The sequence below is a fragment of the Mirounga leonina genome, unplaced genomic scaffold, assembly GCF_011800145.1.
Source record: "Mirounga leonina isolate KUSES-001 unplaced genomic scaffold, KU_Mleo_1.0 Mir_224, whole genome shotgun sequence".
In the NCBI taxonomy this organism is placed as follows: domain Eukaryota; kingdom Metazoa; phylum Chordata; class Mammalia; order Carnivora; family Phocidae; genus Mirounga; species Mirounga leonina.
Window position 1 is genome coordinate 20971019 of NW_023270615.1, and position 17738 is coordinate 20988756.

Consider the following 17738-nt stretch of genomic DNA (forward strand, 5'->3'; position numbering starts at 1 on the left):
AGCTATATTGATAAATATTCTTTCCACATGTGTTAGGAACACGAACAACATAATCACGATCACAAGTTCAAATCACAGTGTTAAATGAGGAATTATATAAAAATCAAGCTTTTGATTTCAAGTTTATCTTCCGTAAGAACTGAGGGCACATAAAACTAAATTCTCGGGAAAAGTACATAGATTTGCTCTCTCTTTAGTATGGAAGCCTGAGGTTCAAGAACAAAGACTAACAGGAAACATACGGAAAAGATCAGCAACAAGATGAGATCTTGGCCCAAAGACAGCCTGCCATGTTTCACGTACCAGTGTCTTAAATAAGAGGCGAGAGTTTTATACTACTGCCAACCGTCACTTGAAACACAGCACGCTTTTAAAAAAGCTGAAGTAGAACAGAATAAACCCTGTGGTTTCCTTGTAAAAATCTAATGGTAAACACCATCCCAGGACACAAAAACAAATTCTGGGATTCACTTCACCTCATTAGTTTGTACAAACTTTAAGAGAGTCTGCCAAAGCATGAACTAAAAGTTCACTGCCAAGAAATACAAATTAACTCTCTGTTTAAAATAAAAAAACATGCTAGGGAAAAAATGTAGCATTTAAGCAGTTAACCACTATTCCTCAGGAGAAATAACTCAGTGAAGAGATTTTCTACATCTACAAAATAAAGGAAACAGAAGTTCCTAATGCCATTTTAGTCAATACTATAAAATTATTTTTGTACTAACCTAAAGAGGCAAATCAGAGATCTACCTTCCGAGTGCAAGACACTAAATTCTATCACCAGATTAATTTTTGTTTCAAAGGTTTATAGCAGGGGGCACCTGGGTGGCTCAGTCGTTAAGCGTCTGCCTTCGGCTCGGGTCATGAGCCCAGGGTCCTGGGATCGAGCCCCGCATTGCATCGGGCTCCCTGCTCGGCGGGAAGCCTGCTTCTCCCTCTCCCACTCCCCCTGCTTGTGTTCCCTCTCTCGCTGTGTCTCTCTCTGTCAAATAAATAAAAATAAAATCTTTAAAAAAAAAAAAAGGCTTTTAGCAGGCATTCTAGTGCATATATTTGGGAGGAAGGGGAGAACAGTGAAAGCGAACAGAAAAGAAGGTATAATTCTTTGTGTGGAAAAGTTATATATTTAATCTGTGTCAATAATGACAAGTCCCTTCGTTTAAAAAGTAAACTAGAGGGGCGCCTGGGTGGCTCAGTCGGTAAGGAACCACCTTCGGCTCAGGCCATGATCTCGGGGTCCTGGGATCCAGCCCTGTGTAGTAGGGCTCCTTGCTTCCTTGCTCAGAGGGGAGCCTACTTCTCCCTCTCCCTCTGCTCCTCCCCCTGCTCGTGCTCTCTCTCTCAAATAAATAAAATCTTAAAAAAGAAAAAAAAGGTAAACTAGATGTGCAAGCTATATTTCTAATCTGGGTTGCTTGTCTTCGATAAAGGAAAGCCCTGGTGTGAATGTGAGGTTTCAGACAAAGGACATTTCAAGACCACTCTTGAATTCCACCTTAAAATGCTGAGACACTGAGCTCCAAGTTACAGGCGACCTTAATTTGGAGAATTCCTTGGCATGAAAATGAAAATAAAAACAGTAATCAGTACATGCTGTTTCATTTAGTTCTGTTTGCCTTTCATATTAGAGGAAATTCTTGCCACACCTCAAACCAAAATTAAGGGGAAAAGAAAGGGAAGTAAGCCACATAAATGTGACCAACAGCACAAGCATCTCAATTTGAATCCACAAAGTTTTGGATAATGAAAAGGAATACATAATTTTAATTCAACCCAAGTGTTTTCCAAGCAGATTATATTTGCTTAAATTGCTACAGTAATTCAAGGACAGCCTTGTCTGGACACACAGTTACTGTGGATTTTTAAGAGACTCAGTTAAAGAATTTAGGAATATCTGATTCAATTTACAGGATTTGCAAATTCATCAACCCCTGAAAACTAAAGCAAACTCAACAGGTATGATGATAAAATAATTTTCAATTTTTTAAAGAAATTGTTCCTACTGTTAAAACTTTTTAAGTATATTTGATTTGTTTAACATTAAAATAGATCATAAAAGCACAATATTTGGAGGTAATATCTGATAAAAGCTACATTAAAATTTGATTAGTACAAATATTCAGAGAAAGCAGTAATATAATGATTTCAATTTTCTAATTTAAGATTTACCCAATAAATAATCTTTGTTTAGATTTCTTTTCAATTCAGAATGAATGATTCTTACGTTAATGGCATCACTTTGTCTCCTCCGTCACTCTCAACTTTAAATGACAAAAACTGGCAAATGCCTGTGAGCCATACATCTGGGCAGGGTGACAGATTCTGCTTGTAGGGAAGAAGGATATTTGTACCGATTTCACTAGAAATTTTCTTAAAATTTCTCTGTTGACCAAATCCCTGATAGTAACATGTTTTTGCTTTCATTTGCCTCTTTCTGAAAGGGAAGATGTGAGTGCTCTATCTGGTACTAAAGGAAACAGTTTCTTGGGTTCCAGTTAATTAAGATTTAAATGTATTATGGTTAAAAATAATTTTGAAACTTTCATATTTTTAATAGTAAGAGAGTCTTACTTCCTTAGGCCCTGGGTGTAAAATAGGGATGTACACTACTTTACTCTATTTACAGAGTTAAATTTAAAACTGCTTCGGAAAGAAATCTGAGTCCATATACTAATACTCTGGTTTCTTATTTCTTAGTTTCTATGGCATATCAATAAAATAATTGAGTCTTTAATAAAATGCAACGAGGCTTTCCAATTACTTTAAACTTTCCAGAACAAAGTTCGTTCTCATTTTAATTAGAACTTCCTTATGAAGGCACAAGTGCTTTTTCGCAACTAAGAGAAATGTTACAACAGAAACATTTATAGCTGTAAGATGAAAAATTCACATTAATGGATACTTTTAAAAATCAGTAACATATGTTTTCCTTTGCTTGAAAGATTCCTGTTCACATCTGTTATTTTTCTATTACTCTGTAATGGTAATAGTGTGCTGTGATGGGAGACACCACTAGGAGAGAACAGCCACGTTCTCTGTGACTGTGTCCATTTAAAGAAACCACTGCGGCAAAATAACACCTAGAAATGATCAGCATTAGTAGCGACAAGCATCGATAACAGGATGTAATCTGTAATTTATTAATCCAATCACCCATTCAACAAATGTTTGAGCACTTACACACTGTGCATTGTTCTAGATTCTGCCAGAAATTAGGTCAGGAAGTGGGAGGGCTGACGGTGAGTGTAATTGTTTTGCTATGAGCTATCCTATAGAGAATGAGGCATAAATTGTAGACCAGGAAAGGCAGAAGTAATAAAAATGTGCTTTGCAAATGGCTGGGAAGAGATCAGTTGACTGGAAAATTTGGATAAAAAGAAGTAAGAGGTCATTATAACAGGGAAACTCACCAGGCATGAAGTTGAAGACTAAGATGAATAGGAAACAATGGGCCTGTGGATGGAGACAGGGTTGATTTCAGACCAGAAAACTGGACTTGGTCAAAGGAAGTGGGATCAGGCTGGGCTGCAGAGCCAAGGTCCTCAGGGGATGATTCAGAAGAGAAATTGTCCTTAGGGAAAGCCCGTCTTCATAGGTGGCCAGGAAGACCAAAAGCGGCCAACACTAAAGAATCCCTTTATTTTCGGGGAGACTCCCATAATGAGGTCTTGATCCCAAGTCAAAGGGATGCATTTAAGTGCAGTATCAGAAGTATCACCCAGGTCTCCTCTTCCCCCAATAATTTCTCATCATTGCTGAATAGAGTCATGACTTTCATTCTCAAATGTAAGGTTACTAATTGATTATTGCTACTGTTCTTAATACAAGGATGAAATTCAGAGCTCTGATAAGCAATGCTCATTTCAAAGTTCATCTGTGTAACAGTCAGCTTCCGAGACTCCCTCCGTGTCTAACCACCCCGCACCCGTGCAGCTGTAGGTCTCTGTCCTGCTTCTACGCATACCTTGGTGAGACATAGCAACCTTACAATAGAACCCCGTGGTGCAGTGAGACTGAAGTGAAGTAGGACATGTACTTTAAAAAGTTAGTATGCTCCATTATAATGAGTACCATAAATACTACAAATTAACACATAAAATATTATCAACTAGTAAGTAAAATGTATAGGATGTTCTATACCCATTCCTGCTAATCTCCCAAGATCTGGACCAAATTATACTACAAAGACTTCCCTGTCTGCCCCAAGCAGGGTTAAGCCACTGAACCCACGGCACTGGGGTCTAGGCGGTAAACCTTATTTCCCCTTGTCTGAGAATATGGTTTGCCATGTTGGGTCTCTCCCATAAACTGTATGCTCTTTATAGAGGGGACCACATCTTCACACCTTCACCTCTGCGTTCCCCAACAAATACAGTGCCTCACCCCCAGAAGTAACTGCAGTCCATTCACTGAAGTAACTCAACCAAACTAAGTAACTACTTATAAGGTGGTTGACTAGCCATGTTCACACACACGTCTAGCACCGGTCACTAAGGCAGCAGACCCAGTGGGAGCTTCCCGGCACCCTGGGTTAGCCAGTACTGACCACTGTCCTTTACGGGGAGACCACACTCCCTCCAGGACCTTCTCCTACTTCACCCACGAACAACGCAGTGTGAAGATCATGGCTCAATTACCTTAATGAATTAAATTAGGTGTTCGTTCCCTGAGTGCAGATCCCACAGGTCAGAATTCAGGCCCCCTAGATTCTGGTCCAGATTAGCTGTGACAGTCTTATTTTGCTCCTTCAATAGCTAACCACTAATTTCCAAACACCCTACTCTTTGTTGCTTACATGTTTTGCTCATCTCTTCTATCTGGAAATCTTCCCGGTCCTCCTCTATGAGAACCCTAATATTCCTTCAAAGTCTGGTTCAAATGTCACATCCTCCATGAATCTCACGGATACTAAAGGAACAATGCACGTAGTCTACTTAGATTTGTAAAAGAAAACTATGAGTTTCAAAATCACAGGTTGTTTTAAAAGATCAAACCACTGCTATTTTGATATATTCTGTAGGTAGGGATGAGATTAAATATAACAAAACATATATATGAGTCAATCATCGTTTTGTCTGATCCTATCTTCTTGGTCAAAAAAAAGGGCAGCAGCAGCAAGGTCATCATCCCAACTGGTGGGGAATGAGGCTTCAGAGGCTTGTCTAAGAGCAAGGGAAAAGGAATGCAGTAAGGACACGTCCTTGAGCAGCAATGAGTGGTCATGAATTTAAAGTGAGACCAGCTGGCGTGGTCTGTTTTCTCTTACAGACAACTGAAGGAACAGGGTTGGAGTTTACTGATAGAGTATAAGGATAAAAAGGGCAGAGGGTCTGGGGCCTGTGTAAATAAGTGACAACAGTGATGGGCTGTGGGGTCCAGGCCACTGAGAGGAACTGAGTGCACTGGAGGTACAAACGAAGGGCAGTGAAAACACAGTGGGATCCACATATTTAGGTCCCACTGAAACTGAGGAATTACTACAGTTGGAGCTACTATGTGGATTAAGTTATAAACACAGGTTAGTGTGTGAAGGAGCTGCACGCTGGTAACGACAAGGCCGACGCTCTGGGCGCACGGGAGGGGAGAAAAGATCCAAGGGTCCCTGACTCTACTTAAATATCAATTTCAAATCCCACATTAACACATAATTACATTCTACACATTTTTTAGTTTCTGACAAGAAAATAAACAAGAATCTAGGATGTTAGGATCTAGGGTAGACTTTCTCAAATGGGGTCTGTCACAGACAATGATTTAGATATTTTTTCAATTATCCCAATGATGAAAAATAGCTTGTACTACTCTAATGGCTAATGGAATAGAAATCAGTCAGTTCAAGACACACAAGGACATGTTACATTAATTCTCATGAAACCCTGAATGAGAGAGGTAGAGAAAAATAGCCTCAGAATCAAAGAGGTATGATTCTTTTTTTTTCCCCCCCTTTTAACCTTTACCTAAATAACAAGCTTATTCCATCTGGATCACTTTCTAATCTGCAAAGAACTTTTACATGCATATCTCACGTGACTGTCACAACCACCAGTTGAGATAAGCAGGCAAGCAATTACATTTCTCATTTTCTTGATGAGGCAAGAGGCAGACATGTTAAGTGGCTTGACCATCCTAAGTGACGGGTGGGAAATAAAGGTCTTCAGGCTCCTCATCCAGTACACCATCCACCACTCACAACTTCAAGTTAATGGTCTTTCTCAAGCTGAGTGCTCCCCTCTTTAAATCGTACCCCTTACACACCCTCCTACTACTCCCTGTACTGTGCCTTTTTTTTTTTTTAAAGATTTTATTTATTTATTTAAGAGAGAGAGAATGAGAGACAGAGAGCATGAGAGGGAGGAGGGTCAGAGGGAGAAGGAGACTCCCTGCCGAGCAGGGAGCCCGATGCGGTACTCGATCCTGGGACTCCAGGATCATGACCTGAGCTGAAGGCAGTCGCTTAACCAACTGAGCCACCCAGGCGCCCCTGTGCCTGTCTTTCTGAGTCTCCACCAGACCTCAACTCCTGGGAGACAAGACAGTGCGTTTTCAGTATCTGTTTTTCTAGGACTTAAACTCAAAAATATTAGTGGAAAGAAAGAAAAATGTATAGAATAACCTATTAGAAGCTAAAAGTTTATAGACTGTAAATATTGTGTGTATTTGGGATTTGAGGCAGTTATTCAAGTAGAGTCAGAGACAAAATAATCGGATTCTGGAAATGGTTTCATTGGGGGAAAATCTGAAGTCATGGTCAGGCTTGGACAGAAACACTAAGAGGAAAGATGATAGCTATTTTTAATATCTCAAGCTCTTACATAAAAGGGAATGTTTCATGCTTTTCCAAGGGCAGAAGAGAGCATCCACAAACAGAAGCTGCAGTGGGAAAATGTTGGTTAATATTAACTAGGACCAAGAATGTCTCCTCTCATAGGTAGTGACCATCACTGAAGGGACCAAATAGTTAGTGGAACACTCAACATTTTTAGTGGAGGGAGTACCCAGCTTTGGGGCTGAGAGAGGTCAAGTTATCATTGTAAATCTATAGTAAGCAAGACAAACTAGGATTCTCTTCAAAGATGGGTATATAGTCTGGTTCAATGCAAAACGTGACTTTTTTTTTTAATACCACCTTATTGGTACTTAAACATTAATTTTGCTTTGAGCATGGCCCATTTATTCTGGACATTCTTTTATATATTTCAATACAGATATATATATTATGCATTTTAAGTAACTGTTAATTACACAAAAATTATTCTAGGATTTACTCACTTCTCCCACAATATATTTGCTTCCTCCTTGTAATAGGACAAAAAAAGAACATGGGCTTTTTAAGTCCAGCATGTGTCCTCTTCCTCTTTTTTGGAGTCAAAGTATATTGCCAATATGAAAATTATCAATGGGATGAAGATTATGATCAAGACCCAGATGATGTCTACCAACCAGAATTCCAATTTCATCCAAATGAGGACTTTCAAATTCCTTTTCATCAGCATGTGTTAGGCTGTGCCACTGAATGCTTCTGTCCACCCAATTTTCCATCATCAATGTACTGTGAAAATCGCAAACTCAAGACTATCCCGCGTGTCCCAGCACACATACAGCAAGTCTACCTTCAATTCAATGAAATTGAGGCTGTGACTGCAGATTCATTCATCAATGCAACTCATCTTAAAGAAATCAACCTCAGCCACAACAAAATTACATCTCAAAAGATTGATCACGGTGTGTTTGCTAAGTTGTCAAATCTACTACAACTTCACCTACAGCATAACAATCTAGAAGAATTTCCATTTCCTCTCCCTAAGTCTTTGGAAAGACTTCTTCTTGGCTACAATGAGATCTCCAGGTTGCAGACAAATGCCATGGATGGGCTAGTAAACTTGACAATGCTTGATCTCTGTTACAATCATCTTGAGGATTCCATGTTACAAGAAAAAATACTTGCCAAAATGGAAAAATTAATGCAGCTCAACCTATGTAATAACAGATTAGAATCAATGCCTCCTGGTCTGCCTTCTTCGCTTATGTACCTGTCTTTAGAAAATAATTCAATTTCTTCTATACCAGAAAATTACTTCAATGAACTTCCCAAACTTCAGGCTCTACGAATGTCACACAACAAACTACAAGACATCCCATATAATATTTTTAATCTTTCCAACCTTATAGAGCTCAGTGTTGGACACAACAAACTGAAGCAAGCATTCTATATTCCAAGAAATTTACAACACCTATACTTAGAATATAATGAAATTGAAAGTATGTAAAATTTCATTATCTTTTTTAAAGACAAAAAGAATAGTATGTTGACCTTTTAAAATGTTTTTGAAGATTTTTATTTATTTGAGAGAGAGAGAGAGAGAGTGAGAGCGAGCATGAGTGGGGAGGAGAGAGAGAAGCAGACTCCCCGCTGGGAGCAGGGAGCCCAATGCAGGACTCAATCCGAGGACCCTAGGATCATGACCTGAGCCCAGACTGAGCCACCCAGGGGCCCTATGCTGACCTTTTAAAGAATCAATCTTTAAAAAAAAATCTATGCTTTACATAAAAATAGTTGATTTGAAGTAGCTAGGGAAATGGCCAAAGCTGGCCTCAGGAAGGTGTGCTATAAAGTTTTATTTTCTTTCTTTCTCTTTTTGTTTTTAGATTTTATTTATTTATTTGACACAGAGAGAGTGAGCACAAGCAGGGGGAGCAGGAGAGCTTAACTGACTGAGGCACCTAGGCGTCCAAGTTTATAGTCTTGTCTTTTTTTTTTTTTTTTAAGTTTTATAGTCTTTTCTAATAAATGTTATCACCTTGAACATTGACGAGAAGTACTGCAGAGTATATGAAAATCTAGGAGTATCCTGAGTAGTTGGGACTACAGGTGATTTTTACTTTTTTCTTTTTGAGATTTCTACTAAGAATTTATCATGTAACAAATAAACAGCCAACAAAGCCACCGTTTTTTAAAATTTTAGTTCCAGCATAGTTAGCCAGCGCTGTGTGAGTCCCAGGTGGACAATGCGGTGACTCAGCACTTCCACACATCACCCAGTGCTCATCAGGACAGATGCGCTCTGAAAGCCATCATTTACTTTGAACATACAACTCATCTGTAGTTTCATTTTCTTCATTTTATTATTTGATTACTGTAAAAGCCAATTAAACCTAACTCTACCTATAAGTATTTTAATAAGACTGTATCTCATATTTTAATAAAATCCAATGTAGGATTCTAGATGTAATGCAGCAGGATTAATCTTTAATTTGTATTTTTCAGATATCAATGTTACAGTGATATGTCCATCTGTTGACCCACTGCATTACCACCACTTAACGTACATTCGTATGGACCAAAATAAGCTAAAAGAGCCAATAAGCTCATACGTTTCCCTCTGCTTCCCTCATATACACACTATTTATTATGGTGAGCAAAGAAGCACTAACGGTCAAACAATACAACTGAAGACCCAAGTTTTCAGGAGATTTCAGGATGATGCTGATAGTGAAGAACATGATGATCACCAAGAAGGTCCAGAACAAGAAGCAACAGAAGAAAACACTGACCCTCACTATTATGGAAGTCAAGAATGGCAAGAAACAATATAGGTATACGTTTACGATTTTATACAATATTATTACTCAATATTAATTTAATTAAACATGGAAGGCTCACAGTAATGTATCTAGAATCACGTATAAGATCAGACTGAATTTAAGTTAACATTTGCATCATTACACAGGATTCAAACTTACTTAAAATGACATAAGTCTTTAGAAATACAAATTCGAATCGTAAGTGGGAATAAAAAACTAAACTTTAAACATAAAGTATTATCAAGCTGAGGAAAAAAGCAAGTATGCCATCGCTAGTGATATTAGCTGTTCTAAGAGTGATGAAAGCAGCAGCACCAGAAGTCAAGAACTAGAGGAGGTCAGGGCTGAGATGCCCAGGCTTATGTTCCTGTAACGCACAGCCATTCACTTAGGAGTCAATTATTTTTCTTTGACCTGATCTCCAGAAAAGCTTTCACACTTGTATGTGAAATCTTAGCACCATGACATCCACCTCCCATCCACCATCCCCACCTACCACTGAGAGCAACAGAGGATGCTTCTGATTTTCAGAAGAGGTCATTCTACTAAGGTTCCAAGACTTGTCGGTTCATGAAATCAATAGGTCTTTGTATTTCTCTCAGAGCACCAAAACAACAAAATTCTAAAACCTGCATTTGGGTAACTAAAAAACACCAAATTGTCTCATCACAATCCATATTTTAGCAGATTTCAGCAATTGCCCAAAACAATCTGTCTTCCATTTTAACTGAGATAAATGTTTTTATAGTAAACTCACCAGGGAAAGTTTTTTGTTGTTGTTGTAGTTTACATAGAGATTTGCTAATAAATAACTGCTTTGCTCACAAGGTTAATTTAGCACACAACAATATACCAGCTTTATTAAAACACTTCCATTTTCCTAGCACGATATAGTAGAAACATGTATGTGCACCAGCCAGTATTTATTTAATTGGTGCTAAAGTTGAATAGAGTTTCTTTACAATTTGGACAAGCTTTGATATCTTCTTTAAAACCTTAGACGCACCTATTATTTAATCTATCATTTCGAAGTATTTTAAGTACGCCTTGTAACGAAGGTGATGGAAGTGCTGTGATGAGCTCTCCTGACTTATCAGCTGACATTTTACAGAGTTCCTCAGGTGAGGAAGAGAGATGGAGCGACCTACACAGGGAACCCAAACAATAAACATTAACAATGTGGACAACAGCCCAGGACCAGACAAGTAAAACTTTACTGTAGGAGTTTTCAACTGGCGAGTCTTTATTTTGCTGGAGATAAAGTGCAAAATGAAGCCCCTATTGCTCTTTATTTCTTTGAGTAAGTTATTAGCATTAGCAGAAACAAAACACCCACCTGTCCCCAAGGACAAGCTCAGCCATTCAGAATGAACACAAACAACACTCCATTCATTCATTTAATTAACATTCATCAAGGCATTTGGTGTGTAGGGGTTAGCAATAAGGGCAAGAAACAGAATGTACGTGCACCCTTGGCATCTCAAGATACAAGGGTGAGGGTAGCAGAGCAAACGCTAGTAATGTGGACAAAGCACACTTTCAACAGAGGTTAAAAAAAAAAAAGGAAGGAAGGGAGGGAGAAAATTTAAGGACCACCTCCCCCTTTATTGAAATTCTTAAAAATAGGCTTATAAATTTAAACATTACGAGCTAATATTGGAAAATACCCCTATGGGTATTTCAGAAAAAGATACAACTATCTCTAACCTAAAACAATTTAAAATCTAATGAGAAGCCATCAGGGAAACGCCAATGAAAACCCTAATGAGAGACCCTTCCACACTCACTGGGATGGCTAGAACCAAAAAGACAGACACAGAACAGATGTTATCAGCAAGGAGGCAGAGAAAGTAGGGCTCTCATATGCTGCTGGTGGGATGTCCAATGGTGAAGCCGTTTTGGAAAGCAGTCTGGTACTTCAAAATTTAGAGTCACTTAGGATGCAGCAATTCCACTCCTAGATACATACTCAAGAGAACTAAACACATATGTTCACACAGAAACATGTAAACAAATGTTCAGAGCAGCACTATCCATTAGGAGCCAAAAAGTGGAAAGCATCCAAATGTCCATCAGCTGATAAATGGATAATTAAAATGTGGTATATATACACAACGGAATATTATTCAGCTAAGAGAAGAAATGAAGTGCTGATATGTCATGCTACCAAATAGATGAACCAGGAAAACATCTCACAAGGTGAAAACTCAGTCACAGAAGACTGCGCATAGTATGACTCCATTTAAATGAAATGCTCAGAACACGCAAATCTGTAAAGACAGAAAGATTCCCGGTTGCCTGGGGCTGCGGGAGGGGAAGAGAGGGAAAGTGGGAGTGACTGTTAATGAGCAGAGGGTCTGTTTTTGAGGGAATAAAAATGTTCTAAAACTGATTGTGGTGACGGCTGTACAAATCTAAAAATACTAAAAATTACTGAATCGTAGATTTTAAAATGGTGAACTGTATGAGGTGTGAATTGTCTCAATAAAGCTGTTAATAAGGGCGCCTGGGCAGCTCAGTTGATTGAGCGACTGCCTTCGGCTCAGGTCATGATCCTGGAGTCCCGGATTGAGTCCCGCATCGGGTTCCCTGCTCGGCAGGGAGTCTGCTTCTCCCTCTCCCGCTCCCCCCTCTTGTGCTCTTTCTCTCTCTCACTCTCTCTCTCAAATAAATAAATAAAATCTTAAAAAAAAAAACAACTCATTCTAACACAAAGAAGAAAGAAATACAATGCTAACATGGCAGTAACTATGAAAAGACTATGGGAGCACAGACAGATATCCGAACTTTATTTCTGGTCAGGACGCAGTGAAGTAGCTCAAGGTTTCCAGAAGAGGTGGTACCTTGATGTGTGAGCAGGAACTGATTGGCAGGAGTGGAAAAACAAGCTCCCGAGGTGAGATGAATATAAAGACATGGTCATTACTTCTTTCACCTCTTGCACAGTTTAAAAAACAAAAAACCCTCCAATTTTCAGAATTCTGGAGCTTCTATCTTTTTATCCTCCTATATTGATATTTTAAAATCCCCAGAGAACAGGCTTTGTTAAGAATAAAACTGCACAATTTAGCAATTGGAAACAAGGAACGTGAAATCTGATAAGCCCTGGCAGAAGCCAGACTTGAGACTCCTAAGCCAGATGCCAGAGTAAGATCTGGAACTCTGAAGCTCCCCTTCCCGCATTCCTACAAGGAAGCTGGTTCTCCTAGGGCTACTAAAAGAATAAAGAGAATTCGTCTATGTAACAGAGCAATGAACAAAGTGCATGCCAGTTCCAGGTACCCAACAAGCAGTAACTAGTACTTCAGCATGGCCAGCCTAGCAGCCTGCTAGATCTGAGTGCCCCCAGATGTCAGACCTAGGTGTGTTCTCAGGGACCCTAGCAAGGAACCAGCATCTTCGTGGTTCCTTCCAAGATTCTATTTGTACAAAAGATGAGTGAACAAGAGAGATTTTAACTAAAGGTTTTCTTAGGGAGAGAGTAGAGGGTACTTACATCCTACACCCCAAACAAACATATTCCAGGTCACTATTTGCTAGTTCAGCTTTCCAGAGCACCCTTAGACAGCCTGCCAGGGCGGGGAACACAGTTCCCTCCACCCCCTCCCTGGGCACTGTGCCCTGGTTCCTCTGGCTAGAGTAGCTCCTCCAGCCTAATTGGAAGGGTTCAACTCTGCTCTGGCTCCTCCCTCCAAAGGGGTGTGTATGCAAATAGGTCACCCAGCTGCAGGGCTCAATGAGGAGGCAGGTTAACAACCATCTTTTGCTACTTGAAAATGGCCCTCAGGAACTCATACCCACCCCAAGTCATTAAAAAACAAAATGAAACCCAATGCTTTCCTTAAGAGAAATTGAAGAATAAAGTAAGTACTTCCATAAGTAGCACATCAAGATTGCACAATTATCTCCCACAACTACAGACAAAACCAGTTCATCTGATAGTTACAGCAGGGGAAAAAATGAAAATTCACCTATTTTCTCATTACGCTTAGAAGTATTAGTTAGCTACTAGGCTGAACTGTATTTGTGACCACTGACAAATGAATCCAAATCACTCCAGAACCAGGTTTGATGAGGCAACAGAAGGCAAGCTGAGGACAAAGCAGAAGCTGACACCCCACAACCCCGCCTCCCATGGGATATATGTGACATTCCTCTGGCACTCCTGGCTGCCCTATAGGAAAAATAGTTAAATTACAGAGATCACAATCCTACAAGACAGGAGTGTCCCTCAGTTTACAAATGTCTTAGCAATCTACAAGAACAAAGCATTCCTATCATCAATAACCTAGCTTCCAGAAGGAAATGTAGATACAGTTAAATGACCTTATACCCTGCAGCCCATTGAGAGATAACTGAAGTGGGCAGAGTTTAATGTTCCTCCAGGAAGTTCCAAACTATCTTAATGTCAATGCCTTACTAGCGGGGTAAACAACCTCAACTTGACAATGGCAAGGTCTCTGGTATCTCGTAGGTCCTCTTTAGCATATGCGAGTTCTTTGGAAACCTCCCTTTTTCCTAACTACCCCCAACCCCATAGTATGTAATCAGCCACCCCTCGCAGCCCGGGGGCAGCAGCTCTTTCTGCCCTCGGGTCCTGTCCCCGTGCTTTAATAAACCACCATTTTGCACCAAAGACGTCTCAAGAATTCTTAGTTGTGGGATCTAGACTCCACCCCACTGAACCTCACCTATATTCCAAAAGCCCATCAGGTTTAGTTAACAAACAAAAGCATAATATATGATTAGCTTTTAGAAAGGATATAAATAAAGTCTATTTCATAAATTTGCTCACAATAAAACTGGTTGAGAATGTTTACCTTGTACTTACATACTACCTGAAACACTCTACATTTTCCCTTTATTCCTCTGGTTGGGACCACTAAATAAAGTGCAGATGTGTTCATATCATGTAACATACTTAACCAACTCCAAGGGGGAAAAACAGAAGAAATAAACCTAGTCTCTCCTGTATACTGTTACTGTTGCAAAGAATTCATAGGACCCAAAGGACGGCTAGAACTAAAGCCCTGGTTTCCTGATTCCAAATCCATTTTTCCCCCTAATTCTTGGAAATAAAGAATAACAGCAGCTGGAAACAAAATTAAACCATAACAGCTAAAAAAATCGTAAAGTTTCTCATATGTTCCAAATTCCTAAATAAATAAACTATGCCTAGCAAGTAAATATCACAGTCTCATGGAAATTACATGGAACTTATATTACTTTACAGGCTTAGTTAGGCTGCGAATTTACTATATGGGGATTTATGTACTACTTGGAAAAACTCACAAGTACAGTAAGTTTTTAACATGAATCCTTCCTCACATCAGGTCATAACTCCTCCCCCATTAAAGTTCACCCTTTGGTCTGGTAAATACTTGGGTTCTCACTTTATCTCACCTGACCACATGACTAGGCTTCAGGCATAAGAAGATTTGGGATGGAGATCATAAGACTTTCCATAAAATCCTAGAATGTTGCCTAAAAGGGACTATAAATATCTAGTAACTCAATGATTCTCAGTGGTGGTAATTTTGCCCTCCAGGGTGCGATACTGTGATTTATAAGAAAGATATATTGGGTCTTCACATTCATGGTTCCAGGCCCACAATTCCCAAAACCCCTGGAATTTCCTAAGCTTAGAGAGTGATTAAGGTGTCTTTTGTTATGTTAATGCAGATGACTTTAGGGGACCCCCTCAAGAGGGGGGTGCACTGGCTGCCAGGAAGATCAAGTTTTCAGTCCCAAGGCCACCTGCAATCTTGGGGGAGGGGGAGGGGCTAGAGGTTGAATTGGCCAATGGCCAATGACTTGGTCAATTAGGACTGCATAAAGAAGCCTCCATAAAAGGGGGGCTTCCAGTTGAACAGGAGATGCCAGAATTGGGGTGCACGTGAAGCTTTGTGCCTTCCCTAGACACTGCACTATACATCTCTTCAACTCACTGTGGATTCAGATCCTTTGTCACAATCTTTAATAAACTGGTAAAGGTAAGTGTTTGGAACTTCCAAAGCTGGAGTGCTGGTAGGGACAATTCTCTGCGCAATGGCCCTTTGTGGAGCCTAGAATGGGGCCTCTGGCAAGAGCCTGTGAGCGCCTCCCAGTGCTGACTGCAGGAACTCTGGACAAGAGAATTAATATTTGAGGGGCTTTACTACCTTGCTATTGGACATTATTAATGGAAGCCACCCCTAGGACTGAAGGACATAAAAGGGTCTTGAAACCTGAAATACCATGTCTCGGATGATGCTTGAGGAACTCCCTAATGGGGATGGCAGTGCATGGGGAACTTCAGGAGGGGATTTTTATGAGCAGGGACCACCCCCCTGCCCCGGGGAGTGATTCTGGAGCTGCGCAAGGGGCTGCTGGACTCTACTGTCCAGACTGTCCATAGGACAGCTCTCTACCAAGAACAAAGAGCTGCCTGGTTTATGGAGAGCAGTTCCAAGGTGAATGAACAACATCCTGTCTGGAAGGCCACCACTCTGACTGAAGAATATACAAACACATCAGCATGGTGTGCTGAGCTGTATGCTGTTTTCCTAGTGGCAACGGACGAACAGAACAATGTTAAGAGCCCCTCTGTGTGGGTGTTTACTGACTCACGGGCAGCGGCCAATGGCCCAGCCATATGATCAGTAGGACGGTAATGGGATCTTGGCCTATTAAAGGAATGTCCACATGGGGCACAGTCTCATGGAAATAATTGTGGGTATTAATGTTGGACATGTCAATCACCCACCAGGAAACCTGCCTTCCAGTCTTGGAAGATGAGTGGATCTGACATGCATCTATCCCCATGCGCTCCCTAGAGATGGCTGCCTGGGCCCACGAAATGAGTGCGTGGGGGGGACTGCAGCAGTGTGGAGATGGGCTGAAGCTAGAATCTCTTGCACCCTCTGAGGTACAAAATGCCAATATGATCTGTTCTGGCAACAAGAGAGACAGAGACTATAGGTGGCCGTGTGGCAGAGACCGTGGTCTTGAACATGGCTGGCAACGCAGACTCATGTGGTAGCCCTAGGGGCTACAAAGGGGTCCTGACAGGAAGAGCTACTGACTCTGGCCTGGGCTTTGCTGACCTGGTGATAGATGCAAATGCTCAGAGAGATACAGAAAACCAGAAAAGAAGATATTCCACAGCCAACTGTCATCTCCTCAGACCAAGGAACTCACATGATGTCCAACAACCAGCAGAGAGAAATAGCTCAGAGAAAGAGTTTTATAGAGAACTGGAATGAGTAATTAAAGCACTGGTTGTCTAAAACGGGGGAGATAAAAATATGAAGGGCTGGCTTACAAGCCTTCACAAGTGTGCTCACACTCCACGTGAACATGAGTGGGGCTGGAGGAGTGTCCCCACTGGATACAGTCCTGCGTTTCTCGCGGGTCTGGGAAAGCGGGGGAGAAAGGGACAGTGGTCTTCCTTCCCCACATCACCAATGGATGCAGCGGTCAGGGGACCAGGGCTGCAACTACAAGGGCTGGGAGCAGGGACAATTCCATGTTTCCAGCCTTTCTGTCAGAACTTCCAAGGGTTGCCTGGCAAAAGTGGGGCTAACGGTGGGGCTAACAGGGAGGGCAGCCACCCTGCCTGGTGCCAGATGCACCTCCAGTTCTGCATCTGTGTAACTCGCCTGAACAGACGTGGACTGAGGGGGTCAGACTCACCTACTAGCAGTGCTGCCTGCACCCAGACCAGCACCGTGGCCGGACCCAACACCCCTTCCTGAGATGGGGCAGTTTGGGTACAAATGCAGAGAACAAAACGTAGTGGGTGAGGGGCACCTGGGTGGCTCAGTTGGTTAAGCGACTGTCTTCGGCTCGGGTCATGATCCTGGAGTCCCTGGATCGAGTCCCGCATCGGGCTCCCTGCTCGGCGGGGAGTCTGCTTCTCCCTCTGACCCTCCCCCCTCTCATGTGCTCTCTCTCTCATTCTCTCTGTCTCAAATAAATAAATAAAATCTTTTAAAAAAACAAAAAACAAAAAAAACCGTAGTAGGTGATGTAATGAGGGAAATCCAGTATTACACTGACGTCTCAAGAGAGGCTCAGAGCAGCTCGATTACACCAGACACCTGAAAGGGTGAAGCCTGACGTTACGGAAACCACCCCGCTTTTAGAACCCGACAAGAATGCACAGAAGCCTG

At 41.1% G+C, this 17738-nt stretch overlaps 2 protein-coding genes across 2 annotated transcripts in view; one reads left to right on the forward strand and one right to left on the reverse strand.

The window, feature by feature from the left end:
- Positions 1 to 17738, reverse strand: part of CENPP (centromere protein P) — a 234312-nt gene that overhangs the window by 125338 nt on the left and 91236 nt on the right. The gene's annotated exons all lie outside the window — the stretch shown is intronic.
- Positions 1690 to 11977, forward strand: OMD (osteomodulin). The gene is made up of 3 exons (XM_035029267.1): positions 1690 to 1959; positions 7309 to 8262; positions 9269 to 11977. The coding sequence occupies exons 2-3, from the start codon at positions 7323 to 7325 to the stop codon at positions 9595 to 9597; spliced, it is 1269 nt and encodes a 422-aa protein (XP_034885158.1). The 5' UTR covers positions 1690 to 1959; positions 7309 to 7322; the 3' UTR covers positions 9598 to 11977.

What these genes read in the sequence shown, in the direction of transcription:
- OMD (XM_035029267.1), top strand. Translation starts at nt 7,323, where the DNA reads ATGGGCTTTTTAAGTCCAGCATGTGTCCTCTTCCTCTTTTTTGGAGTC. An exon ending in AGAATATAATGAAATTGAAA is followed by an intron (nt 8,263 to 9,268) that starts GTATGTAAAATT and finishes TGTATTTTTCAG; the next exon opens with ATATCAATGTTACAGTGATA.